The 27,740-nt window shown below is 41.3% G+C and overlaps 1 protein-coding gene across 1 annotated transcript in view; it reads left to right on the top strand.

Annotated features, from left to right (window-relative positions):
• The window catches only part of CDH11 (cadherin 11), a 148,233-nt gene that overhangs the window by 91,772 nt on the left and 28,721 nt on the right, over positions 1-27,740 (top strand). The window contains exons 3-7 of the mRNA XM_059151437.1: positions 10,159-10,559; positions 14,843-15,137; positions 18,226-18,345; positions 20,024-20,191; positions 24,519-24,706. Of these exons, the coding sequence (XP_059007420.1) occupies positions 10,332-10,559; positions 14,843-15,137; positions 18,226-18,345; positions 20,024-20,191; positions 24,519-24,706 (999 nt within the window). The 5' untranslated portion in view covers positions 10,159-10,331. The remainder of the gene's footprint in view (positions 1-10,158; positions 10,560-14,842; positions 15,138-18,225; positions 18,346-20,023; positions 20,192-24,518; positions 24,707-27,740) is intronic.

Consider the following 27,740-nt stretch of genomic DNA (forward strand, 5'->3'; position numbering starts at 1 on the left):
GTGATTTGAGGCACTCTCTCCCCTTATTTTAGTTTTAGTAATTATTTCAGAAAAACCACATCAAGCCCTTGTCAGTTATTAAGACCACCTTGGGATAATTCCTCCTCTTCTTGTTTATACTTAAAAAAAAAAAAAAAAATTCTTTGTGGAAAGTGGTTCCTTGCAGATTCTGGCAATAATATGCAGATTGTTTTCCTTCTTCCCGTTCTCCACTGACAGTCCTTAAAGAGAGCTCCCAGGTCCTTATTTATGAATGCCTTTTCCCTTATAGAATATGGACGGTTGTTTACACAGAAGTCGTTGGCAAGGGAGAACTGCTTTTACTCTGGGTTTGGGGAGCAAGAGGGCAGGGTAGATGCTGTATAAATTATCTTCCGCTCCATGCTTTCTCTTTCTTGTTTCCTCTACAGAGTGAGGCTTTAGGTTTTGTGCACTTTGTTTTGGTTATTTTTTTTCTATTTTGCACAAGTATTGCTTGTCATTTCTGTATCTCTTTCCCTATTTGTCCACTGAAGAAAGAACAAGAGAGGAAGGTCTAAGGGAGGGTTTCATGTAGTTCTGAGACTCTAGCCATGAATAATACAGCAGAATGCCCAAACTGGAAACAAAAATGGTAACACAGATAATACCTACTCTTGGAAGAACTCAGAAACTTAGCTCTACCCTGACACTTTTCATTGGAGCCTCCGTCCATTGGCTTCACAAGTTTTAACCCACTTAAAACCAAAGGCATGTGCTTTATACCCAAACCAGCTCCTCTCCTCCTGAGGCCAGGAGCAGCAGTGCCATCTTCAGACTATGGCCTCACGCTCTGCCCTTCTTGGGTTGTCCACTTCCCTAGGCCCTACACATGTACATAGTTTCCAGAAGGGCACCTTTACCTCTACCAGAGGCTTATATTTCCTATTTAGAGCCATGTTATCTCTCTCCCTGAGTGAATCCAGGAAGTCTCTGTTGACCACATCCCCTTCTCTCCAGATATGCTAGAATCCTCTACTGTGCTGTCCTAAATGGTAGCCAGTAGCCATGTAAGGCTATCAAGCTTTCGAAATGTGGCTAGTCCAAACAGAGATGTGCTGTAAGTTTAAAATACGCACTGGGTTTCGAGGTCTTAGGACCAAACAAAAACAAAAACAAAAACAAACAAACAAAAAAAACTGGTGTGTGTGTGTGTGTTTGTGTGTGTATGTGCAATATCTCCATAATCCATATATTTATTACATATTAAACTGATACTATTTGGGGCATACTGAATTAAATAAAAAATATTTTTAAAATAAATGTACCCATTCTTTAAAACTTTTAAAAATGTGGTATCTAGATTTGGCTCGGGTCATGATCTCAGGGTCTGGGATTGAGTCCCGCATCGGACTCTCTGCTCAGCGGGGAGCCTGCTTCCTCCTCTCTCTCTGCCTGCCTCTCTGCCTACTTGTGATCTCTGTCTGTCAAATAAATAATTTTTTTTTAAATGTGGCATCTAGATAGAATTATACATGCAACTCCCATTATATTTCTATTGGAAAATACTGGTCTGCTTTATCTCATTTCCCTCATTTACTCGTGTCGTATGTAACAATTCCTGTTCTAAGTATTATTTTGTTTAACTCCTCCTGATGGACAGCCTCTCAGAGCCTTCCATTAGGCTTGCATGTTATTGCATGTGGTATGTGTATGGTATGTCATATCCCTGTATCCAGGGCTTATAGTACATATTTATGTATTCTTGTTGAAGGAACAGAACTCCTCATTTATCCTCTTGATCACCTGCAGTGTGCCAGACCATGTCAAGTCCATACAAGAGTCTCTCCATGCATCATCTCCTTTCATTTTAACTCTCCCTCTGAGAGTGCTTCTCTTGTTCTCACATTTTCAACATGGCGGCATGGAGATTCGTGGAGGCCGAGTCATACACCTAAGGAATAAGCCCTAGCTCTTGAGCTCTAACACTCTAATCCCTCTGACTGTTGAGCCCATGCTGTTAACAATTGCATCAGAACTCCCAGTTCTCATGCTACTTTCTCCTGTATACCTTCGACAGTTTGGATTCCATCAATCTCTAGATCTGAGTTTTTGTGGATTCCCATTGCCCATTGGGTGAGTTCTGATTTCTAAAGTTGGGATCAAAGCCTGTCACATTGACAGGGGTCTGCATTGCCTAGTCCCAGAGAACATCACTGCCATTATATCTCATGAAAGTGTAGCCTCCTGGTGTGCGTGGAGCAGTCCTGCCAGCTAGGACCCAGACTTTTTTTTTTTAATATTTTATTCATTTGACAGAGAGAAATCACAAGTAGGCAGAGAGGCAGGCAGAGAGAGAAGAGGAAGCAGGCTCTCCATTCGGGGCTCGATTCCAGGACCCTGGGATCATGACCCAAGCTGAAGGCAGAGGCTTTAACCCACTGAGCCACCCAGGCACCCCAGGACCTGACTTTTTAAATTAGGTGCAGCCTCCCTCTAGGGAAGGTTGCTCTGTCTCAGCACAGCATAGGCTCAACAGGCTCCGGTAGACACGAAAGACCTTGATAGGCTTGATAGGCTATTGTTAGCCTCCCATTTTATGGGAAGGTGAAAGTCTCAGGAAGAAGATTTTTTTTCTAAGGTTACATAACTGTTCAATGACAGAATCTTTGCTAGAACACAGGTGTCTTGACTTTTGTTGTGAAAGTCTCCCTATGGCTCCAGTGTTTCTTGGATATTCAGAAATGAAGAAGGCATTTTCTATGTATGAACAAATGACCTCCACAGCTAGAGTACTTCATCCTTTATCAGAAGAACCACCAAACATTTTCCTATTGATTATTGTGGTTTACTAGGTTTGCTGTCTTGAGGGTAAAAGAAAGCATTCAAGTTGGCTCACTTATAGGAGACCTATTGTCATTTGATGTATGGAAACTGAGAAGCAGGAGATCAGTATGGCGGGCCCCATGGAGACAGCAGGTGGAGGGCAGTCCTTCATTGCCAAGATTTTCAGAGAACCAGGCCACATGTCGTGCTGTTTACCTGGCTTGGGGACAGAGGCGATGTTTGTTTCTGTTTGGTTACTAACTTGCTTGCTCATAACCTTGATTTCACCAAATCTTTGGCCATGGAGGATGACTACTCCATCCCCCAGGCAGCCCTTCACCTTCCTGTTTCAGTTACCCCTCTCACGGAAACACGCTTCCTGTTTTCTTTCATTCAAGTTCCCAAGTGGATCTTATGCGCTCAGCTTGTCCTTATGAGCCAGATGACACAGTTTAAAACAATCACTGATCAATTTAAGGTTTGGTTATTGCTGAACTAGATGCAGTTCAATCAGCCGTGGTTCAGGATGAGAATGGAAGCTTCACATGGTGGAGATTGCAGAGATGATAGGTGTTTACATGGAAGAAGCAGGAGTGGGCAAGGACCAGAGGACTGGAGTGATACGGTACACATTCAATCTGCAGAGATGTGCTCCCCATTTCCTCGGTGCTGTGTACCTAAGTCCCGCTTGCCCCGATCCCATTATCCCATTATTCATCTGCTTAGAAGACTGTCTCACCGTTGTTGGAGTACAGTCTCCGTACAGAACAGAGATACACAGCAGTCTGTGTATCCCTGGGGTCCAACCCAGGTCTGGCACTGTGAAAAGTTATTGCTGAATGAAGGAACTGCAAATGAAGCGAGCTTTACAGATATTTACTGCTCTGAGACAAAGGGAAATTTACATACAGGCCTCTGATACCACAAATGAAGTTCCATCATGTTGAGCATCTGTTTATCATTGCCATTTGTGGCCTAATTTTCCCTCAGGTGTTTTAGATCATGCAAAAAAAAAAAAAAAATGAAAATAAATCTTTCTCTTTTCACGCATTCATATACAGTGTTTATTCACAGTCTGAGATGACACAGCTGACATTATTTCCTGTATGTGTTGATATATTTTATTCATCCTAATGATTAACATTTTAAAATATTACAGTGAGAAAAAGACTGTCTTAAGGATTGAGTAGAGCACAAAAAAATAACTTCTTCATTGCACATGTTGTATTTAATCATCTTATTAATTATTTGAAGAGATAAATAAATAATCATGGAATGATTCTACATGTTTGGGGCCTGGGAACTGAGTTGGATTCCAGTGACACTTTGTGGCCATGAGAGCCTGAAAACATAGAGGCTGATTTTACATACTTGAAAAATAAATGAAATTCATATCTAACAAAGATTATTTTCAATATCGAATACAATTTTGCAGCTGAGATGATCCTTGAAGATGGATCATGCCCTCTCCTTATATCGAAGATGAGGGGAACATGGGCTCCCAGAGTTTGGGAGTCCGGTAAAGCAAAAACATGGGTTCTGTTGTCACATAAACTTGAATTTGAATAGCAGCCTTGCTAGTGATTTAGGATGTACTCTTGGGTGATTTACTCAACCATTCTGAGCCTCACTTTCCTTGTAGATAAAATCTGGGTGATATTTACATATAAGTTGTGGTAAAGATACAATTAAATAATAAGTACCAAGCCCTAAATATACTGCCCACCACTAGAAAGATCAAGCACTGGGTCAAGGATAATCTCTACCATCAATACCTAAGGTCATGTAGCCTGTAAGTGACAGGACCAGGATTTGGACACAGGTCTGCCCAACAGGAGGCAGTGAATGATCTTTTTCACTTTCAAAGCTGACACTCACGTGGTTCTCTATTTTTCTAGAAGAAGAGAATCAGACTTACATTGCAGCAGTTTTAAAATTTCCACTCACCCTAGAGAACGTTATGGTCACTGATAAGGGGTCCTATTGGCCACATACTTTGACATTTGAATTTAGTATCAGAGCTGGAACAACAAGACCCTTTTGCAGTCTTGCCTGTGTGTTTTGCACCTGAGCAGAAGTGATTATTACTGCAAGCTTATGCTTTGCTCCAAAGTGTAGAAATCAGGGAAGAAGAAATATGATTCAAAGTTCTTATAATACTTCCTCTCCCCATTCTCTGTGATTTCCACAGACATGGCATAATTCCTGTGATTTGATTTGAAACTAGAGACCAGCTCAGTGCTGAGTGATGAGATCTGAACGGGGAATAAAATATGCTTGAATTAATTTGCATAATAGAATCCGATTGGTTACAAAGCTGTGTTTGTTGAAGTGGAGAGCAGAGCCCCCAAGCTCCCCCACAAGGGGACACTGCGCATGCAGAATGTGGAGTTTCGAGTTCTGGTGCGGGCCTCGATAATATTCTTAATGTAATGATAACCTGTCTTTAACTGTAAATTAGCTCCCTGGAAATGAAAAGAACAGGTCAGTCTGTCTGATCCTTCCAGCTCTGTGGGGAGGAGAAAGCTGAAAAACCAAAGCCACTTGCTTTCTGCTAAGCGCTTTCCTCTTTCTTTCTCTACCCGATAACAATTTCCAGCAGGAGTCCAAATATACTTAAACACCCGTATATGTCATTTTCTTTTACGGAGACAAAAGCAGGCACAGCAAGAGGGTTTTATGCTCAAGGCGCAATAGCTTATGACGGGCTATCTGCTCTCAAGATAGAGGGGCGAGCCTTCCACTTAGAGCTGGTGGTTTTGCAAATCCATTTTCCTGTCATGTTATTACTCCTGTGACTTTCAACAACATTTATTTTTCCTTCCAAGCAATATGCTCCCACTGTAAAATAAAGTCCGCCTATATGTTTTAGTGGAACCCCAACGCTTAGACATCCTGGCATACCGCTAGAAAGTGCTTTAATGGAAGGATTGTTTGAGAGTTGCCTCGGGAGTTTTTATTGAAACCAATTAGAACATTGATATATTTCTCTAATTATGACCAATGTCAAGGTCTTCATAGGAGGGCTGCCTCCTATTAATTTTCATGTGTGTTCCCTGCAAACTCTTTACTGTTGAATACATCAATCAGATCTCTAGATTTTAGAAATATTTCTTTAAAAAAAAAGAAAAAGAATCTTTCTGAACACATTTTTGAAACATATACATTTAGAAATTCTGAAGCAGGGCGTTTAAAAATAAAAAGCGAAGATTAACTTTTGTGTCATGTGTTGTTTAAAGGCCTGGTTGTACTGTGCTGTTGATGGACTGATGTAATCACTTCCTGTTCATCTTCTCTTCGGTCTCTGCTATAAAATGTGTTTTATCCTTTTTCTGGTTTGGTTTTTAGTATTTTAGTCACCACCAGTGCCACTAAAACTTAAATCGCTATCATTTTAAGACTGTTACATGTGTGTCAGGATGTGTGTCTATATTAGCTCTACAGTCTTCTCTTAGAAAGGCAATATGGCCCAGCACTCCAGGGGAGAAGGATAGAGGTCTTGGAGCCAAATATCTAGGGTTCATGTCCCAGATCTTCCACTTGCTGGGTCTGTAACCATGGACGAGTTATTTAATCTCGCTATGCCTCAGACTGCTTACCTATAAAATAGGAATAGCAATAATACTACTTGTGTAGGGTTATTGTGAAAATTGGATGACTCACCTCATGCAAAGCATTTAGAAGAGTATTAGGCAGATCATAACCATGGATGAATATTAACTATTATTACTATTTTTACCAGCCATACTATTATATACCAAGTTCTAATGTTGGTTTACTTCAGGTGCCTTCTAGGTTACAATATCGTAGTAACCGTACCATTTCCTTGTGAACTCAGGCAGAAACAAATGGAAGGAGTTGGTATTGTTCACTGATTAAGAACACAGACACCAGAGCCAGATGGCATGGGTTCAAATTTCAGCTCTGCGATTTCCCAGAAGCATAGCCTTGCACAAATTGCTTCGTTTATCTGGGCCCCAGCTTCCTCAACCTTTATAATAAGAATATTGATAGTACCTATTCATGTTTGTTATAGAAATGAATAGCTGAATTATTATTTGTAAAGTTATTAGAAGAGTAGTTAGAAAAAGCTTTTGCTAACTGAATTTTCATTCTGAAAGTAATTTTTTAAAATTATGTCTTAAAATTCATCTTATACATACCTGAGGCTAATCATTAAAGTAACATTACATATTACATGTAGTTGTATAAATACTTTCAAATAATGGGTCCAGTGAGTTCCTTTTAAAAGCAAGTTGGTTTTTCTTTTTCCAAGAAAAGAGAATAGATAATTTCATCTTTTCAGTAATGCTTTCATTGTTTTTTGGGTCATGGAAACTCTTAAATTCATTAGTATCAAGCTAGAATTTTTTTATCAAGGGAAAAAAGTTGTCATCTAGTTTTAACACTTCTGGTGTCAGAAATAATTGTGCTTTACAGCAAAATGGCAGCCAGAAGAAAGAGGTGCAGAAATATGAACTTTAATTAAACCCTTTCTTTCAAATACACTTCACAGTTTATATGCAAGAATAATTTATCACCATGTGAATGAACACTTAATACTTGGCATGGTGTAAACTGGGCAGGGATCTTGTCACACCATATGGTCTTTGCTGTTTCTTCTTCTTGAGATTCTTTGGTGGCAGTATCAAGTTTGCACTTGAAGTATGGGGTTCAAATAATACATTCAACTTTTACTGATGGCTTGCTTTCAAAAGCTCAGCATTGGACCTATAATCGTGTGTAACATATAATCCCAATCATAAAGATCATCCAGTTTAGTAAAGAGATGGTGTATGAATCAAAAGAAATCCCCAACAGCCTCTCGCTGGCGTTCCAACCATCAATATGAAGCTGGGAGCCATTTGTAGACATGTCACCCAATGGCTTCATTTTGGAGAGAATGTACCAATACAGAAATGACGAGGTCCCATGACAAGCTATTGGCAGATTCTTGACCATATATCTTGCTTCCTGACTTAAGCCGAGGGATCTTCCTGCTGCTTCACATTGACTCATTTTAGGATCTGACTCCTCCTGGGGTCCCCCTCTGTGTTTTTTTCACACAATCAGTTTGGATAGCAGGCAACAGCGTTTCATGTATTATTGCATCCCCGAGTCTGAGGATGAAGCCATTCAATGACGATGCCATCTGTTTAATCTCTCTCTCTTCTACACAGTCTTTTCCATACCCTGAGATGTCTGTCTACACCAGATATTGGACTCCCTATTCCTTGAAAAGAGACTAACATCAAAGACTGTACTGGGGGCAGTGACGGACACCTGAACTTATCTGCACATTTGTGGCCTCCCTAGACACATTTTGCCATATGACAAAGGAAGTAGAAAGGGTTGGGTTGGTGAAGTCAAAGGCCACCAGAAGGAAAAATGTTCTGCTCCAACAGATTAGAATTTCACCAAGTCTAGACTACTAAGACCAGATGGCTCTGGCATCCCCATGTAACTTTTACTTCTCAGTTCCTCTCTGAGAGAAAGTGCCTTTTCTGGGCATCTCCATCTGTAAGGCCAAAGCACCTCCTTCTACTGAGTGAGACTGAGGGCTTGAATTGTGGCACTCTAGGAAGAGAGGAAGAAACTCAGACTGCGTCCATGCAGCCTTATATGAGTGCAGCAATTCTTGTCATCCCCGTAGCTCAGATGAGAGCATACCTAGAGGCTCAGAATGCCTGACTAGCGGGCCTAACATCACCTATATTATAAGATATAGAAGCAGTGTTCCAACCCAGGTCTCTCTGATCTCTAAATCTAGGTACATTCCACTATGCCAAGATTCATACTCCTTCCTTTATGTTCACCTCCCTCCCCCCACCACCACATTCATACTAGATAGCTAGGAATTAAATGATTTTGTTTTCTACAATGCTCAAGAAGCTCACCAGTTTCATTTAGACTCACCAGTGCTGAATTGAAGTGTCATCCTCAGTATCAGAATGTTATGCTCTGTGCCCAGCACTCTTCTGAGCTGTCTCCCATCGATAGTAGGCATGGTAATGGGGATTGCCGGGTTCTGGGAGCTAGACCTCCAGTGGGAGTCTGGATGGCACACCAAGAGAAAAGGATAATAGTTCAGAAGAAATTGCAGGGTGCTAACCAATTCAGAAGAGGGGAACAAGCAAGGGAAGTTCCATAGGGGATAATTAAGTTTCCAGCAGCAGCAAGACTAAGTTTAGTAAAGAAGTCCAGGAACCCAAGGCAGAAATTAAAGACCAGAGTAACTGTAGGTTAGAAACCTACAAGGCGCATGGAAGGCCCATCGTTATACTGATGAGTAGGTGAGCCGTGGCTGGGAGCCAGGAACAAGACCTTTAGATCAGTAGGTGGGGTATGCTCTTTTATTTTGCATTTCATGGCTGGAAAAAGCTTGTAAAGTTTCTGTTTTAAGACTGCCAAGTTAAGGAGCTATCTTCAGGCTCTTGGGTGGGCCTTTGATCAAACAAGAGCCAATGGGATTATTTGTTAAGTCACAGCATAGCATTCACTGATCCACCAGGAGGACTTGGTCTGTTATTTCACTGACAAGTGTCTTAGTGAGCATAAGTGTTTTCTTGGGATCCGTCCCAGCCTCCTTTCTCTGGCAGGGTCCATTGCTGCTTTTCTCCTCCTTACACCATTCAGTCATGCTGACCAGTATGGGGACGTGCTGTGCATTATGAGGACCTCTGGACTTTGGAGCATGCTGTTCCCTCTGCATGGTCATCCCATCCACTCCCTTCTGATCACAGTAACTCTGACTTTAGGCTGCAGCACAGCCATCCCACATTCAGGGAATCTCCCATAACTGTCCCCACTCTCTTCCCTGTCCTCCCTTAATCCCCATCAGTTAGATGTTCTTCTCCTGGATGCCCGTAATGCCCTAAGTTCCTCTAGGGATGGAAACGTACCCTAGTACAAGTATGATCGATAACGATAACCGATAAATATGGAGAACTTGCTGTGTACAAGACACTGTACTAAGGGATTTAGAGGCATTAATCATTTAATCCCTGTGTCGACATTTCAGAGAGCACGATTAGCATCCCCATTTCGTAAAGGAGCAAGCTGAGCTCAAGGAGCTGTCATCTTACCCCAAACCCCTAGTAAGGGAGTCAGTCAGGGGTAAAGCGGACACTGAGACCTTGGAGCTGAATTCCACAGCACACAGAGCGCACACATTTATCCTCATATAGACCTCGAGGGTCATCTTTGTGTAAGAGTTTATCCCACCGGCGACACCTGAAGTTGCGAAAGCAGGGACAATTTCTTGCTCAGCCCGCCCCCCGCTCCCCCAGGTGTGGTCCACTCTTTGATGGAGTGGGGTTGAAATGAATTGGGGACGTAGCCTGCGGCTAATCTGACCTTTCTCTCTTCCCGCAGAAGCCTACTGGGGAAGTGGGCAGCCCTGACGTGATGTACTCCGTGAGCAGAGACATCCCATTCCAAGAGAGGTCTGCGTGACGCGTCCGGGAGGCCGCCATCGGCCAGGCCCGCCACGGGGTTGCTGAGAGGGGCGACAGCCGCATTCTCCTGTGCCTACCACGTAACCAAAAATGAAGGAGCACTACTGTTTACAAGCCGCCCTGGTGTGCCTGGGCGTGCTGTGCCACAGCCAGGCCCTCACCACCGAGCGGCGGGGCCACCTGCGACCCTCGTTCCACGGGCACCATGAGAAGGGCAAGGAGGGGCAGGTGCTGCAGCGTTCCAAGCGAGGCTGGGTCTGGAACCAGTTCTTCGTGATCGAGGAGTACACCGGGCCTGACCCTGTGCTCGTGGGCAGGGTAAGGCCGCTGCTCTGCAGTGCTTATTTCTCCCTCTCACCAGTCCAGCAGGAGGGTCTGGTCAAGAAAGAAAATTCCTAGGGGGGAGGGGGCACTAATGACCTTCAATAAGAACCATGAAATCATTGTTCAAACATATTTCAGCCTTTCTGCCCCCATTCATAGACTTATCCATATTAAGAACACTTGTGTTTTCCACTTAATATACCATTAAACTCCATTTTTAATGACTGTGCAGTAGTCCACTGAGTTGAAACCATTATTTATTTACTCATTCTCCCAAGGGAGGGCATTTGGCTGACCACACACCCTACCTCCAAGGTGGATGCCCCTTCCTTGTGCTCTGAGAACCCGCCCTGCTCTTTGTGAGAGCTTTCCCTTCTGAATTACACGGGTCTATTTCCCTGTCTCCCTCCCTGGACCTGACCAGTGTCATTCTGTGTCCTGAGGTCCTGGTACTAAGCCCAGTTTTGGGAAGGCCTTGGTCAATATTTGATTAAATGGATGTGTCTTAAGAATGGGTGGGATTTTATGTGCTTTAGCTCAGGGATGGCAACACCCAGTTAGGATGATCTGAGTGTCCTCCCAGTATTTAAGACTGCATTCTCTGTGTACCCCCTCCAAAAAGGGGCAAAGGGTAGGCATTCTGAAATATGTTAAAAAATATATTGCCTGTTATCATTTATTTTTAAGTGTGCAGCCATCTTTCAGAGGATAATGGTGTTAAGGACAAAGAGATAGGTGTTCATCTGCATAAGAATGAAAGCCCACTGTGCTCTGGGGAAGAGCTAGGCCAATGGTAACCTGGATAAAATATTCTGATCTTGAAAGAGTTCAGAGACTAGTGGAAGAGACACACCTACCTAAGCGATTAAAACACACACACACACACATGCGCGCGCGCACAGAGAACAGGATAATGAAGAAATTCAACAGAAATTATTACACATTTACATGGGAATGTTTGGGAAGGATGGAGGAAAGTTTCATAGAGAACATGGTAATGACCTGTGACTTGAAAGAGGACTCGGAGTTATCCCGTGAAGGGAGCAAAGGCCAAGGGTAGCTCTGAGGCGAGCTAATTTCTAAGCCTCCTATATTCCAAGGAGTTATTTCAGTTGTTCTTTAACATGCGAACAGCAATGCATATTTATGTAATTGACATATTTGGAAGAGGTTCATATTAGCATCTTATTAACGTTGTTCCCGGTTGGGAAAGTGCCTTTTCAATGCCAGACATACCAAAAGAATTTCATTCATGTATACCCAAAAATGGAAAGACTATACCCAAAATAGAAGTCGTCTGGGGGAAATGGGAACCCAGGGAAATAATTGGCATGTGAATTCCCTACATGAGGAGATGGGCTCTGTGCCCAGAGAGGAAGACGAGACTTCAGTCATGGCGGGGGCCGTTGCAGCCTGAACAACATGGGGAGCTGTGCGTGAATTGTTCTGAGGATATAGAACCTCCCCGCCTTAGGGACTATCTCAGTGGGGAACAGTGTGTGTGTGTTAGGGTGCGGGACTGAGAAGAGACAGGACCTGGAGAACCTTTTCCTTATCACTGTGGAGCAAGCGGTTGACATGCCCACTAAAAGGGGAATATAGGGCAAAACATGGAGAAAAGTAAGCAGTGAATGATCTTTATATATAGGCACATGGGATTGAGTGTGAGATGTCAGATTGGATGGGGGAAGAGACAAAAGGGGCTGGATCCTGTGGATCTTCCTCTTGAGATACTGTGGATATATAGTTCCCTGAGAACAGAGGGAGTAGACTCGATGACCTTTGATTTGACGACATTCAAGGTTGAGTGCTTTACGCTGCTCTGAAAAAGTAGATTTTGGCAGGCAATGGACTTTCAGATTTCTTGCAGGAAACACAGTCTGTGTCATGCTGTGCTCTGCAGAGGGGGAAGCCATCAGTCTTTGGCATCAGGAATTGGCTATGTATGCCTCGGCAACTGGATCCCCTGATAGGATTGAATGGTTTCCCAAACTGCTTTTTGTGTGGAACCTAATAAATATCATTGTCAGTTGTATAGGTCATCTTTGTTGGAGAGAGAAAAAGGAGAAATTTATATTCAACTTACAAATCTGAAAACAAAATAGAGGAAAAATAATGAGCACTATGGTTTTACTTTTTTTTTTTTCTTTCAGTTATTTGGTTGATCATGAACTAGAATCTGTAATTCTCAAGAAACTCGGCCAAACTCACATGTAATCCATGAAGGCCCCTGGAAACTTCCCTTCTAGACACTCCTATTAAAATAAGCATTGATTTCCTTGTTTCTCATTCACAAGACCAAGCCCCTAACTTATGCCAGGTCTGAGGCAGACAAAAGAAACAAATAACAGACTGTGGGGGTTGGGGAGGAAGCCAGGGGAACCACGTCAGGGATCCTGCCCTCACTGTGGAAATTGTATGAAGACTGGGGCAATCCTGTTCATCCTTTGGAGGTCACTCAATAGCTTCATATTTTACTCACAACTATTCACGAGAAATGCAGTAACCATCATTTCATGACAATATGTAGCTGGTTATGAATAACAAGTTCTGAAAGAAAGTTTTTTTTTTTTTTCTTTTAATTTTCCTGAGACACACTGTGAACTAAAATCAAAATAGTCTTCCTGATTTGTGCCTACAGGTACCCCCCCTTCCCTCACCACCCCTGAACTGAAGTACTTGGGTGTTTCACTGAGCCACGGACTGCAGATCAATTAGATACTTTTTGAGAAATTGAAATAACACATTTTTTAAAACAATGTATTGAACCTTGCTTTGTGATTCTGAACAAGCTCTCTGGACCTTGGTTTCATAACAGTAATATTAAAATGGCATTAATAATAATATTAAAATGACATTTACTTATAATATCAGTACTAAAATGTCATTGATAATAAGAACTATTATTATTATTAGAACATTATTATTATTATTATCATCATCATCATCAGTGCCTTTTGAATAAAGCTTTCTGATTTATACTGAGGTTTCTTACATAGTAGGTAGAACCATGGGTTTTTTAGCCCTTCGGCTATACTTGAAGCCCACAGAAATGGTAAAAGCAATGTTTATCTCTTCCGACAAATGGCATAATGAGGGCAGAGGAACTCAGATTAAGATGGAAGCTTTAGACATTGAAGTGATATTAAGAGAAAGTGAGGAATTAATTGCTACAGAAAAATCAGATGTGGTCTTTGGGTGAGATCCACACAGAACAGAATCAAGCAAGGCACAGGATGGGTAGTCAGGACCAGCCAAGTGTGGATTTAGGCAAGTACCATCATGTCTCTGGGCTTTGTCAAAGGAAGCAGAAAGAACCTAAACATGTTTAAAGTTCTCTCTATTGCCTAAGAAGTTGCATTCCTATGAATCTATCCTACCCACACAATGCCTGTGATCAGAATGGGAGCTTCCTCCCAGCAGCCACGTCCCCAGACCCTCATACCTCATGCTCCTCACAGAGGGTCTTCTGGAATGGTCTGATCAAGGAATTGCTTGTAGCAACAGAAGCCTGGAAGCAACCTCTGTGACCTTTGGCAGAGGACAGCTAATACGAGGTGATAACATCCACCCAGTGGGTGAGGTCGATCTGCATGTATCTGTGTGAAAGACCACCTGAATTTACTTTTATAGGAAAACACCAGAGGTGGAGAGTGACGTGTGCACTATAGCACTTTATTGCATAAAAATAAACCGGGACATTTATATATCTCACTGTACAGATATTCTAGCATATGTGTAAAATATATCTTAGAGGATTCACAGGAAACTGGTAACAACTGTTGTGTGTGAGCAGAGAAATTGAGGGAGTGGGAATCAGAACTGAGAAGACTTACTTATGGCATAAATGTTTGTGTTTTTAAATTTTTTATGTTATGTACATATTTCTTTCAAAATAAGTCTATTAATATAGATGCATATGTATATATATTTTGTTTGGGTGATATTTGTGCGAATGTGTGCCTCTATTTTGTATGGGTGTGTATTTGTGAGGAAAGCATGAATCTTAGAATTTAAAAAACTCAGGGTTCAAGTTCGAACGCTGGGTTCACTGCACCCAACTGTGTGACCTTGGCCAAGGCAAGTATCTTCTCTCAGATTCCATTGCTTCATCTGTAGAAGTGGGTGACAGCATCTCCTTCTCACAGTGTATGTATGTGTGTGCACATCTGTGTGAGTGTGTGTGGAAGGTACTACAGCAAACAGTGTGCAAGTGAGACTCTGTCTCCCCATGGCCTCCCTCATGGAATTAAAAATCTCGATTTCTCTTTTCCTAGCTTCATTCCGATATTGACTCTGGTGATGGGAACATTAAATACATTCTCTCAGGTGAAGGAGCCGGAACCATTTTTGTGATTGATGACAAATCAGGGAACATTCATGCCACCAAGACATTGGACCGAGAGGAGAGAGCCCAGTACACGCTCATGGCACAGGCGGTGGACAGGGACACCAACCGGCCGCTGGAGCCACCATCGGAGTTCATTGTCAAGGTCCAAGACATCAATGACAACCCTCCTGAGTTCCTGCATGAGACCTACCATGCGAATGTGCCTGAGAGGTCCAACGTGGGTGCGTACGGCTGGGGAGACCTGCTCCATCTACAAGTCTGGGTTCCTGTGGGTGGCAGGGGCTGGTGCCTGCTCTCCTATATCCGGAAAGTCGAATTTATACTGCCTCTTCTGTGGCATAATGACAAAAAAAAAAAAAAAAATGTAATCTGTGTAGTTGAAGTTTCAAATATTTAAAACAGACCTGAGATTTTAAAACCTAAACTTCTAGGGGCGCCTGGGTGGCTCAGTGGGTTGAGCCACTGCCTTCGGCTCAGGTCATGATCTCGGGGTCCTGGGATCGAGTCCCGCAATGGGCTCTCTGTGCTCAGCAGGGAACCTGCTTCCCTCTCTCTCTCTCTGCTTGCCTCTCTGCCTGCCTCTCTGCCTACTTGTGATCTCTGTCTGTCAAATAAATAAAGAAAATCTTAAGAAAACAAACAAACAAAAAAAAACCCCTAAACTTCTAAAACATAAAGAAGTGTGTCGGAGTGGCAAGAACATGACGGCATCCAGGGAATCCTGGCTCTGACCCTTATTGGCTGTGTGACCTGGATCCAGTTCTATCTCTCTTTCTGTAAAATGTCCCTTTTTGTAAAATGGAAAGACAATTTCTAGTCTTGCTGGATTAGAGGCAATGTAGTTCAATCACTAGCTCACACTGATGTCTGTTGCAGTCACGATCATGTTAATATTTGTTGCATGTAGACATCATGCTAATTAATGATTTCCATGGTGTTCTTGCATTTCATTTTTGCTATGATTCATCTTTACAGTGAGGTATGTCTTATTTGACATATCTTACAGATGGGAAACCCAACCCAGAAATAGGTTAACTGATTTATCCAAGGTTATCTGAGCTATTAAGTGGCTCCAGAATACACAATGAGTCATGACATGCTGTCACGATCTGTTAGAATAATTTACAAGTGGATGTGTATTTTCATCAGGCCTAAAGACATGCTGCATTGTTAAAGGATATTTCTCTGATGGATTTCTTCAGGTGGCTACCTTCTCCTGGCAGTAACTTTTGTTTGGTTTTATAGAATGCATGCCGTTGTGGTCTGTTGGGAAACATGCCTCATACTGAGAAGGGTTTATGTTTCAGACAGTGATCAGGGCTGCTCTGATCAGGGAATGAGTCTGGTTATATGAATCAAAGACTTTAAAGCCTGAATGGACTTAAGAATCATCTGGGCCAAACTGCCCATTTTACAGATGAGAAAACCAAGCAACAAAAATAGGTACTAACCTGCCCAAAATAGTTAAGAGGCGGAAGTGACCCCAAACCCCTAAGCTCTTTCCACTTTGCATGTAGAATTTGGGATTAAAAAAAAAAAGTCTCTTTTTTTCTCCTCTGGATAAAGTCAGACTTTTCTCACATTTTATGAAGGCCAGGCTTCATTTTTTGTTTCTCTTCCCTGGCCAAGACCAGTCCTTTAGTCTCTCGGTATTTGCCTAGGGATTTTAAGGAGAAAAAAGCAGACATGAACCAAATCATTCAATAAGAGACAGTAGCATCAGCAACTGAGCCAGAAGGAAGGCCTGTCATTCAAGCAACACTCCAGAGGAATCTACATTGTCCTCACCTCCAGGAGCCTGCTGATGCTTCAGGCTAACACCCAGACCTTCTGTCACGGCTTATAAGAGTAGAGTCTGCTGTCAGTGCTGTGGAGGTGGCCCTCACCAGCCAGAGGAACCTAGGCAACCGGTCGCGTCTTTCTCAGTTTTCATTTGATCATCTGTAAAGAGAGGATAATGTAAACTGCATTGAGGGTTAAGTAAAATAGATGGAAAATACAAGGAGTCGTAATGGATTTAGTGGAGTTCCAGAAGCAAATGGAGCATAGAGATTTAATAATTTCCTTAGCTCAACCACAATAGTAGAGAATAGAGCCTACTCTCCTTTCAAAACCCTCAAAGAGTGCCTGATTGTATGGAAAGAGTTCAGAAAACTCGTTTGCACGAAATAATGAATTACATAAAAATAATTAAGGAAAAGGAAGAATGACTTATACACCATATACAAATTGCTGACAATCGTAAATTAAAGGGTTGACAGAGGCTGTGTGAATGGGATCCCAAGCCTCCCACCCAGAACCTAGCCCCTGTGCCAAAAATATCAGAGAAACCGTGGGTTTGGTTGGTTGCTGGATGGGCATTTAATTCCTGACTCTGGTCATAATAATCCACTTTGCAAAATAGATGGTAACATTTCCGACTTCTCACATCCAGTTCTCAAAATGCAGTAGATGTAAGCATGAGGAGCTGAGGTAGGCTGGCAGAACACATGGAATGTGCCGGAAACAGTGCTTGGAGCAGAAGCATTAAATGCCTTTTCTCTTCCTCTGGCCCTGCACCCCGTTCTGCAGTCCACACTGTGTGCCCTCAAGCCCTTGTGACCATCAGGGAAGAGAGGCTCTGCTGGGAGCAACAGAATTCCATCCTCACTCCTTTCCCTGGTTCTTTCGGACCCACCCAGGTGTATGGGTGGTTTCTGTTAAATGACTACCAGACCCGTTAGAGGTGGGAAGATGCAATTTTCATGTCACCAGGGAACGACATTCTGTACAATATTTATAGCCATAAATTAATTAAAATGTAGTATTAGGAGCTATTTTATTACATGCAAAGCAACAATAAAATGATGTATTTATTGCTCTGCTACAGATGGAAGACTGCTCTCTGTCCTTTTATGAAAAGCAATTCATCATTAATTATCCTTTATTATACTCTTTGGGAGGATTTTTATTTAATTATTTGATATACTGAACATTTCAATTGCATGGGTCTTAGAATGTTTTCGCAGTAATATTATTATTTTAACTACTAAGCATAGCACAATGTACTTGGAATTTAGAAAGTTCCCTTTGAAGCTACGGAAGGTTTTTGTTTGTTTGTTTGTTTGTTTGTTTTTAAAGAAGACAAGTGGGAAGGAAGAAAAGGAGGAACAGAAAAAGATTATTTTACATCTCAACCCCGGAAAAGCAAGCATGTTACATAGTTGCTGGGCTTTTCTTTGTTTTTAATTTTAAGATGAAACTTTGTAAATTAGAATATAATTCAAAACGCTGAGAGAGTGTTGCTAATGAATTTATTTCATTTTTAAGGGACATCGGTCATCCAGGTGACCGCTTCAGATGCTGATGATCCTACCTATGGAAACAGCGCCAAGTTAGTATACAGCATCCTGGAAGGACAACCCTACTTTTCAGTAGAAGCACAGACAGGTAGCGTGCAATGTCGTTGTGATCTGTGACACACTGTGGGTGACCAGTCCGGCCCTTCTTCCGAAACTAGCAGAATCTCAGTCTCCTCACCTATGAGAAAGGCCACCTCACAGGGTTGTTGAGAGGTGTAGACGCTATGTGTGCATGTGCCTGGGTGTGGTTAGTTTCCAATGAACCTTATTTATTATTGTTTTGGCCTCTGTGTCACCATGCCACAATAATAAATATAATCTTAAAATACAACTTTTATATTAAAATCGTATCTTAAAAGTCAATTAAATTTAAGGGCTTCTCTTAAAATACTTGAATTTTATCATAATTATCAACAAAGGATCCCAGGGAGGACACCATAGAACTTGAGGGCTGATCTGAAAACTGGTAGTTCTCAAAGCTTGTTTCGAAGCCCGCCACGCAGGACGGTGGGAATGGGTGTTAATAATGTTCCAGTGTGTTTGGGACATAGCACATTCTCTCCACTGTGCTTACGGATTCCCAAGAGGTCTTATCCAGGAAGAAGGCTCTGCATGGCTCTTACAGGAAACAAATGGCAAACCAAAAGAGTGAAAAAATACAATCACCCAAACCAAGTGGTTTCACTTCATTTATTCTGAACTTTATTCCAGGATCCTTTTATTAGAATAAACTCTGCAATCCTGTGAAAATTCTAGTCTACAATAATCCCCTAAACTGCTTTCTTCTGCTTTTTCTATAATATGCCCTGTATATTTGAAAGATATTTATTTACAAATAATCCACATTTGTTGGTATACTTAAATTTATATGAAATATATATTAATATGTATACACAGAGCCTGTCAATCAGATATTTTGTCCATTTATTATATATGACTTCCAGTGACCTATATAATTATTTATCTGTAGCCACGTTGCTTCAGAGCATGGCCTATGCAGCTTCTTGCTATGATTCCATCCAAGGCATTTGCTCTTTATCCTTTCCAGATTAACCAAGGATAAATGTAGGATTTCATCCAGATTTTTGAAATGTTGAACACTAGTGGAGGAATTCCCAGTTGCAACTTTCATTTTTCCCAAGGACTCATAGTTAGAAATCATCAATTTGAACCTACCAAAGTATCTAACAGATCAGGAAAACGAGACTCAGTGTGTTCAAGGGTGTTGCTGAAAAATACAGACATCAGGGCTGAGAGACGGACAAGGGTGCTCTCTTTCTATTTCCACTGTAAATGTTACCGCATCTACAGAGAGGAAAAGCTTGCACCTGTTCCCGAGAGATTCAAGTGAGCATGGTTTTCATACAGATGGTGTGCTGATATCCAGAGATCATGTAGAATTCATTCGCTTAGCACCGTTGTCAGTGATGGGTGTCAGTACTCTAAATATTTGTATAAGCATTGTGTGTATTTTTAACTCATTTCGCTCTCTCTTCTAAAATTTAATAATTACATCTTAACATATTGCATGGAATACATGCTACCTACTTTTAACCTAAAGCCTAAGAATTGTATGCTGGGAACAGACGTTCAGAAGATTCTGCTAGCATTTCAAAACTGTGGGTCTAGTCATGGGTCTATTCATGGATATCCATGCAACGGGCCCTCAAATATTTCAACCTTTAGGATTTTGAAGTGTTGTGCCTTTTTTTGTTTTAATGTTGTTCTCAATGAATATATGTGATGTTTCCTGCTCGCCTGTCCAGGAATCATCAGAACGGCCCTTCCCAACATGGACAGGGAAGCCAAGGAGGAGTACCACGTGGTGATCCAGGCCAAGGACATGGGTGGACACATGGGTGGACTCTCAGGGACAACCAAAGTGACGATCACACTGACTGATGTCAATGACAACCCACCAAAGTTTCCACAGAGTAAGTAGGTGGGCTTGGCTTGCATGTTTTAATGGGGCCACAGACAGCCCTTCTCTGACCCCTTCCGGCTTTACTCAGCTTTCAAGAAGAGATCTGTAAGAATGGAGTCTCTTTATCATTCATGCAAAAAATGGAAACAAAAGCACTCCAATAGCAACATAAAAAAGTGAAGGTGCAATAGACGTAGTCAGAGGAAAAGGAGACCTAAAAAGTTCTATGACCCTGGAAACAGAAAATCTATTTTGCTGGCTTTTTCACTAGATACTGGCTATGCAATCTAGTAATTCATTAACCTCTCTCTGTCTCAGTGTTCTCATATCTAATCTGGAGGTAATGAGAAAACTGAATGAGTTATCTTGCTTTAAAACAGACTGCCCCAAACTTTGGGGTTTAAAACAATAATAATAATTTTTTGTCATGAGTCTGCAATTTGGGCAAAACTTGGAGGAGACCCCTTGTCTATGTTTCTATGGCATCAGGTGAGGATGGCTTGCTGAGGCTGGAGGACCCATTTCCAAGGACGCTCACTTATGTGGCTGATGAGATGGTGTTGATTTCTCTCCATGGGTAGCTCACCAAGGATTGGCTCCGATAGGTTCTGAAAGCGAGAGCCCCAAGGATATCAAGCAGAACCTGTATTGCCTCTTGGGACCTAACTTTAGAAATCACATGCCACCATCTCCACTGTAATCATAAGACTGCCCAAATTTAAGGATAGTTCTTGTAGACCCCATTGTTCAATGGAAAGACAGTCAAAGTCATGTTGAAGGAAAAGCACTTGGGATGGGAGATATGGCTTTGACCATTTTTAGAGAATACAGTCTTCCACAGGTCTTAATAGAATGTTGTTAGAACTAAGTAGGCTAGTTAAAACCTTATGGTATCTGGCATAAGTTGTTATAATTAAGTTGTTATTATTATCTGGGGGATTGTGATCGTTCTACAAAATTGATGATTGCTAAGGGAAATAAAAGAAGAAACGATTTTGTAAGATTATTAATTATCATAATTACAACAACTACCATCATTTAATGAAGACTTACTACTGTGGAGTTATCTCTATAAGAGCCTACATTTTACAGATAAAACTGAATTCTGTGACCAGTATAATAAGTTGCCCAAAGAATGTAGCAAAGCCATCCCCAAAACAAAAAATATCCAGTTAAAAATAGTCAGAAAACAGGAACAGAAGACATACAGATTGCCAATAGACATGTGAAAAGATGCTGAACATCACCCACCATCTAAGAAACACAAATCAAAACCACAATGAAGTATCACCTTACATCTGTCAGAACACCTAAAATCAAAAACACAAAAAACAGCAGGTACTGGTGAGGGTGTGGACAAAGGGGAACCCTCTTGCACTATTGGTGGGAATACAAACTAGTAAAACCACTGTGGAAAGCAGTATGGAGGTTCCTCAAAAAACTAAAAATAGAACTATGCTATGATCCAGTAACCGCACTCAGGGCATTTACCCTTCAAAATATAAAATCACTAACTCAAAGGGATACAAACACCCCTATGTTTATAGTACCACATTGGTCACTACAGTAGCCGAATTATGGAAGCAGCATGAGTGTCCATCAATAGATGAATGGATTAGAAAAATGTGGCACTCCTATATACAATGGAATATAATTTAACCACAAAAAGGATGACTCTTGCCATTTGCACCAATATGAAAGGATCTACAGAGTGTAATGCTAAGTGAAATAAGTCAGAGAAATGCAAATACTGTATCATCTCACTCGTGGAATTTACTTAATAAAACAAACTAGTAAAAGAAAATAAAGAGAGAAACCAAGAAACAGATTCTTAAGTCTAGAGAACAAATTGATGGTTACCAGAGGGGAGGTGGGGGAAGGGCATGACTAAAATAGGTGATGGAGATTATTCTGCACTTATTCTGATGAGCACTGAGTGATATTTGGAATTGTTGAAACACTATATTGTACACTTAAAACTAATACAACACTGCATGTTGACTATACTGGAATCAAAATTAAAGATGTAATCAAATTTTAAAAAATTAAAAATTAATAAAACAAACAAACAAGAAAGTAGCAAAGCCAGAGCTTGAACATAAATCTGTTTATGTATATATAGATAGAGACAAAAGTACAGTGTGTTGTAATGTTGCTGATGCTGCTAGTACTTGGGGGAATCATCACTAGATTAGGAGAGTATCTGGTAGAGCTTGGGAGTTTATTGTCAGAGAGATGGCACTTTTTACAAACCAGGGAACAAGGCAGGGAAACAACTATGGCCCCAGGAAGGCACCACGGTCATTCAGAGGAATCCAAAGATGAGGGTCTGTGCAAGGGAGATACTGAGATAGAATTACAAGGCCATAAACAGTTCTCATAGGGTCCCAGACGAGATGAAGAAAGACTGCTTTACCTGGTCAGGCACAAGGTTCAGCACCCCCAATAAGCTTAAATCTCCTATGGCATTCTAACAGACTACATGCTCCATATCTACACTACAAAATTGTTTGGCCGGTGGAAGGAAAAAGCAAACATGACTATTAGCAGGCAGCCGTGAATGCCCTTGCTCACATGTGACAATATAGGAAAGTTCCATCACTTTGGTACAGATACTAATTTCATTGGCATAAATTCAAATCAGTTTTGCAGAAAATCGGATCAGAACAGGTTTCCGTAGACCTTCCTGTAAATTGGTAGTTACCTTCTGAGACTTATCAACGAAGACTACACTTTCCACTTGTCTTTGACTATCAGATTATGATGTAATTAAGGAGCATATGGGTCAACCTGAAAGCATTCAAAACCACATTATATAGATAAATATAGACAAGAGTACTGGAACAGATAAAATCCATGGAAGGAAACCTAAAACGTATTTAAGTAATTTGTCCAAAACCACTCAACTTGGAAGTGGTAGGTTTGGAAAGGTTTGCAACCCTTGTTTCTCTGTCTTGTTTCACACACAATATTTTTAAAATATGAAAATGCAGATAAGATCATCTCAAATCCGGCTTCTCTACTGAAAACCTTCCAGTGGCTTCCACCACGTTTAAACAAAACCTGAAATCTTTCCCATCTCCTGCAAAGACCTTTTTACATAGATGAGCCCTAGCCTACCTCTGTGCCCTCACCTTTTACAGAAAGCTCCAGCAGCACTACATCTTGCTTCTGTATGTCTTCAGTATGTGCCCACTTCAGGGTTTTTGCCATTTGTTTTATTTTTGCTTTGTCTATAATTTTTATCCCCAGAGATTCACATGATTGATTGCTAACTCTCTTCAAGGGAGTTCAGATGCCTTCTTCTGAGAGATGTCTTCTCTGACTGACTAATTCTAAATCAATCTCAATTCTCCTTCTTTCTTCTTCTCACACAGACACTGAGTGTCTGTGTACACACTCAGACATACACATCACACATTCATATGCACACTCACACTCATACATGTATATGTATACCAGATGCTCACACACAGCCAGACATGCGTTCACACATGCACCAGCCCCCTCACAAACCATCACACACACACACTGTCTCATTACCCTCTACCGCTTACACTACTTTATTTTTCTCCCTGGCAATGATATAGATAGATAGATATACATTTGCTTCTTTTCCTCTTCAGTGTGCCTCAGTAAGGGAAGAAACTTGATGATTTCATTCACCACTGAGTCTCCAGGGGCTAGAGCTGCACCTGGCACGCATCAGGTTCCCAATAAATATTAAATAAATATATATGGACAGCCCACACTGTGGGAAACTTTCCCGATAAGGCAGTGTTTATTGATCAAACGGTGAGGAAGGTGATGTAAGAGGAAAGTCAACTAGAGAGTTAGAAGAGTCATAGCCTTGAAGGATAAAATTTGCTTTTGATTTTTTAAAAAATATGGAGCTATAAGTTTGTTTTTGTTTTTGTTTTTTTAAGAGAAGGATGTGTTTCTGGGTACTTGGAAGTGCCTTGAAATTAACTTGTAGACCATCCTGAAGACATGAAAAGAAGTCTTTGCTCTTTGAACATAAAGACATACGCGGTCCTCCATCACTTCCTGATGGGAAATGTAGCTGAGTATTGTTTTCCTTTCTCACATGTGGCAGGTGACCCCACCACATCACCCTGGACCCCGACACTGTTTCATCCTCCTTTGTAGAACACATTTCTTTGACAAGCCGTCCGTGTGGGATCTTCCTTCCCATCCATTCACTTCTTTCATGTTTTCAATCAATAGAGAGTTCAATTTCAAACCCTTTGAGAAATTTATTGGGATTCAATGAAATCTAAAGTCGTACCAGCTGCCAAATAAAAGAGAAAATAAAAATAGATGTCTTCTTCTTCTAGGCGTATACCAGATGTCTGTGTCAGAAGCGGCTGTCCCCGGGGAGGAAGTAGGACGAGTAAAGGCAAAAGACCCAGACATTGGAGAAAATGGCTTAGTCACATACAATATTGTTGATGGAGACGGTATGGACTTGTTTGAGATCACGACGGACTATGAGACACAGGAGGGTGTGGTCAAACTGAAAAAGGTGAGTTAGAGTGAGGACGCAGGTATGTGAGCAGGCCAGCCAACCCTGCCAAGGCAACACTGCAGGGAACGCAGAGAAACGAGAATATGGACGACAGGGGGCTGACGTGATACTGCAATTCAACTCCCAGTTCTGGGCCATAACAGAACTATATCCCCTTCTGTTACTGCAGAGGGAGCTAACAAAGGGGCTGTGGCTGTTGCCAACTGCCTGGGAGTTTTTCTGTGAGTTGGCACCATTTTCACACAGAAGGGCAGATAGCTAGATAAATCTAGATTTTGGACAAACAGCCCTGGGCACATAAGGGGTTCCTCCTTTGACTCTGCCAAGCTAACTCTGTTCATACTGGCGGCTCAGAGGCATTTCCCATCTGAAGCATCCAGGGGCCACGGCCTTGCTGGGCCCTCTGAGAAACTGGAGCCAATCCTCTGCTTGATTTTCTCTCAAAACTGAGCCTGAGAAACAGCAGCGATAGACCTTCCCCCACAGTCAGCTGAATGGTCCCTAAAAATGTATCTTGGAATTGACTCACAGCAAAGAGGAGTTTATTATTTGTCCTCGTTTTATTTTAAAAATCTAAAATGTACTCAGCACTCAATATAGGCTAAATGAAGTCTGTGCATCTTACAAACATTTCTTCTTCAAGAAAAATCATATAAAGTAGATAGTATTGTCCCCATGGGCAATAGTACCTCAATTTAATTATGTGGAGCCTGGGACTCAGACGGATTAAATAATTTGATCTTATCATAGTCACACAGAGCAGGTCATGGACATGAAATTCAGACCTAGGGCATTCCGGAAAAATGTCCTACTCGAGACATTTTGGAAACAGCTGGGCCAGAAAAGGATTATAAAGAAGCCAGATAAGATTCAGTTTCAAGTGAAGAAATAGTTACGATATTTTCTAAAATGGTTTTTCCCCCCTGATTTACCACTTGAGAAATCAACACCTCTCTATCATCAAAGTGTATGGAGCATTAAATCTGAATTAGATGATGGGATTACCTTGGTTTTAATCAAGCATTCATTTTCAACTTGGTTTTGTAGCATGAATATTAAGCTCCTTGGTGTGATGGGAAAGATTGGACTGTAACACTGATAAAAAATTAATTTAGAGAATCAATAAAGAGGCCAGTAGCTGGAGAGCAGGCAGGAGTAGGGTCGGGGAAATTCCTGGAGGAATCTTTTAGTTAGGGAATCGGAGAGAGATGTGCTCTCAGAAGCTGACTTTTCGCAATACTTGCAAACACTTTTGGGTTTGGGGAATATTCTATGGGTCACAAAACAAAGAGAAGGCAGAAGGTGACTCTTTCGTAAAAGAATATGGAAGTTGAGGTAAACTTTGGATACTTGGAAAAGTCAACATTAGTGACAAAGAACTAGTGGCCGTGGCAGCCTAATCATCGACCACAGAGGGCTGGGGCAATCCCTCCCTCTGGTTTTCCTCTAGAAAAGTAGCTGAGTGACTTGTGTGTTAGCACAGAGCTGTCAACTTCCCTTGTTAATTAATATTACTATCCCTTCTGCTTGACACTGATATATGAGCACTGACATCAGCAATTCCTGCTTCCCACCCTTTGCTCTTCAAGTAATTGGGTGGTTGGTTATGCTAAGGTTGTCACCTGTTTTCAATGTATTCATGGTATAAACACGTACTGTGTCTCTAAGATCCTGAAACATTTAAATCACCCCATGGAACTCACACATCACAAATGAGCTCTCTGCATATGATTAATTTGCACATTTCCCCCCAATTCAGGGTGTTTATTCCAGGCGAAGGAATAATTTTCTATAAAGCACTGAAGTCTAGGTTTAGGGCACATGTTATGTTATTTATTGGTAAAAGAATATTTCTGTTATTTCATTGGTAAAAGAATATTTGCTGGAACTTGTAGCACAAAGTTCCAGTGTCCACCAGGAAAGAAAAGAATTTTGAGGGGTCAATGTAACTGTATAAAATGATGGAGCCTATGGAAGTCATTATACATGATTTAATAATATAAGAGAGTACAAAAAGAGATCATGGATGTATTTTTCTCTTAAAATATTCTTTAATATGGTATTTTTACTCATTTCTTAATTTATTCACTCATTTTTCTACCAAGAGTTATTGAGATCTTATTCTTTTAAGCAGGCCCCTTGTGAGAGGCTGGACAACTAAAGGTGAAGAGATGGAGTCCTGGCTATAGGGAGTTCACAATTTAACAGGACAGTTAAGTGAAAAGATAGTTGAAATAGAGTAGGTTTTCTCAGCCTGGGTGTATTAACATTTCAGGACCAACACTTCTTTGTTGTCCAGGGCTGTTCTGGACATTGTAGGAGAGTAAGCAGCATCCCAGGCCTCTCCTTGCTAGATGTAAGCACACAGACTAGTGCACCCCACCTGTTGTGATGATTTAAAAATAGCTCTAGACATTGCCTCATATCCCTGGCATGAGGTAGAGCAAAATCGCTCCCCAGTTGAAAACCAACCATAATGAAGTGTCATAAAATCTATGAATATGGGTCATGAATGACTTTTTATACAAGTAAGAATTTACTCCTAGAGAAGTAGGAGTTTACCAGATAGATAAGGAGAGGAAGCCACACCACCCCCCACACCCTCCCGCCCAATAAAAAAAAGAGAATTCCTGAGGGTTTAGTACTGTTAAAAAAACAGGACGCATTTAAGAAACTTGAATAAGTTCAGTCTTGAGAGTTTGGGCTGGATACTGTGGGACGAATTGAAACACTGTTGTTGGGATCCAAGAGAGAAATTACAAAGAAATGAAGAAGGCAGAACAGGTTAGGGTGAAGAATTTAAGAGATATTTAGGAGGTAGAGCCATTCATGTATCAAATAGCTTAGGAAGCAATAAATATTTCTTGAGTATTGACTGTGTCAGACACAGTAAGTGTCAGGGGTGTAATGGTGCATAAGAGAAAACCTGCCCTCAGGATATCCAGACCGTGTCTATGTGGTTAGCTGAAGAACCAGTGCGAAATAAAAATGAAACATGTTGGTGGCTTGGTGGACTTGGGGAGGAAAATCC

Source organism: Mustela lutreola, chromosome 16, assembly GCF_030435805.1.
Source record: "Mustela lutreola isolate mMusLut2 chromosome 16, mMusLut2.pri, whole genome shotgun sequence".
Lineage (NCBI taxonomy): Eukaryota > Metazoa > Chordata > Mammalia > Carnivora > Mustelidae > Mustela > Mustela lutreola.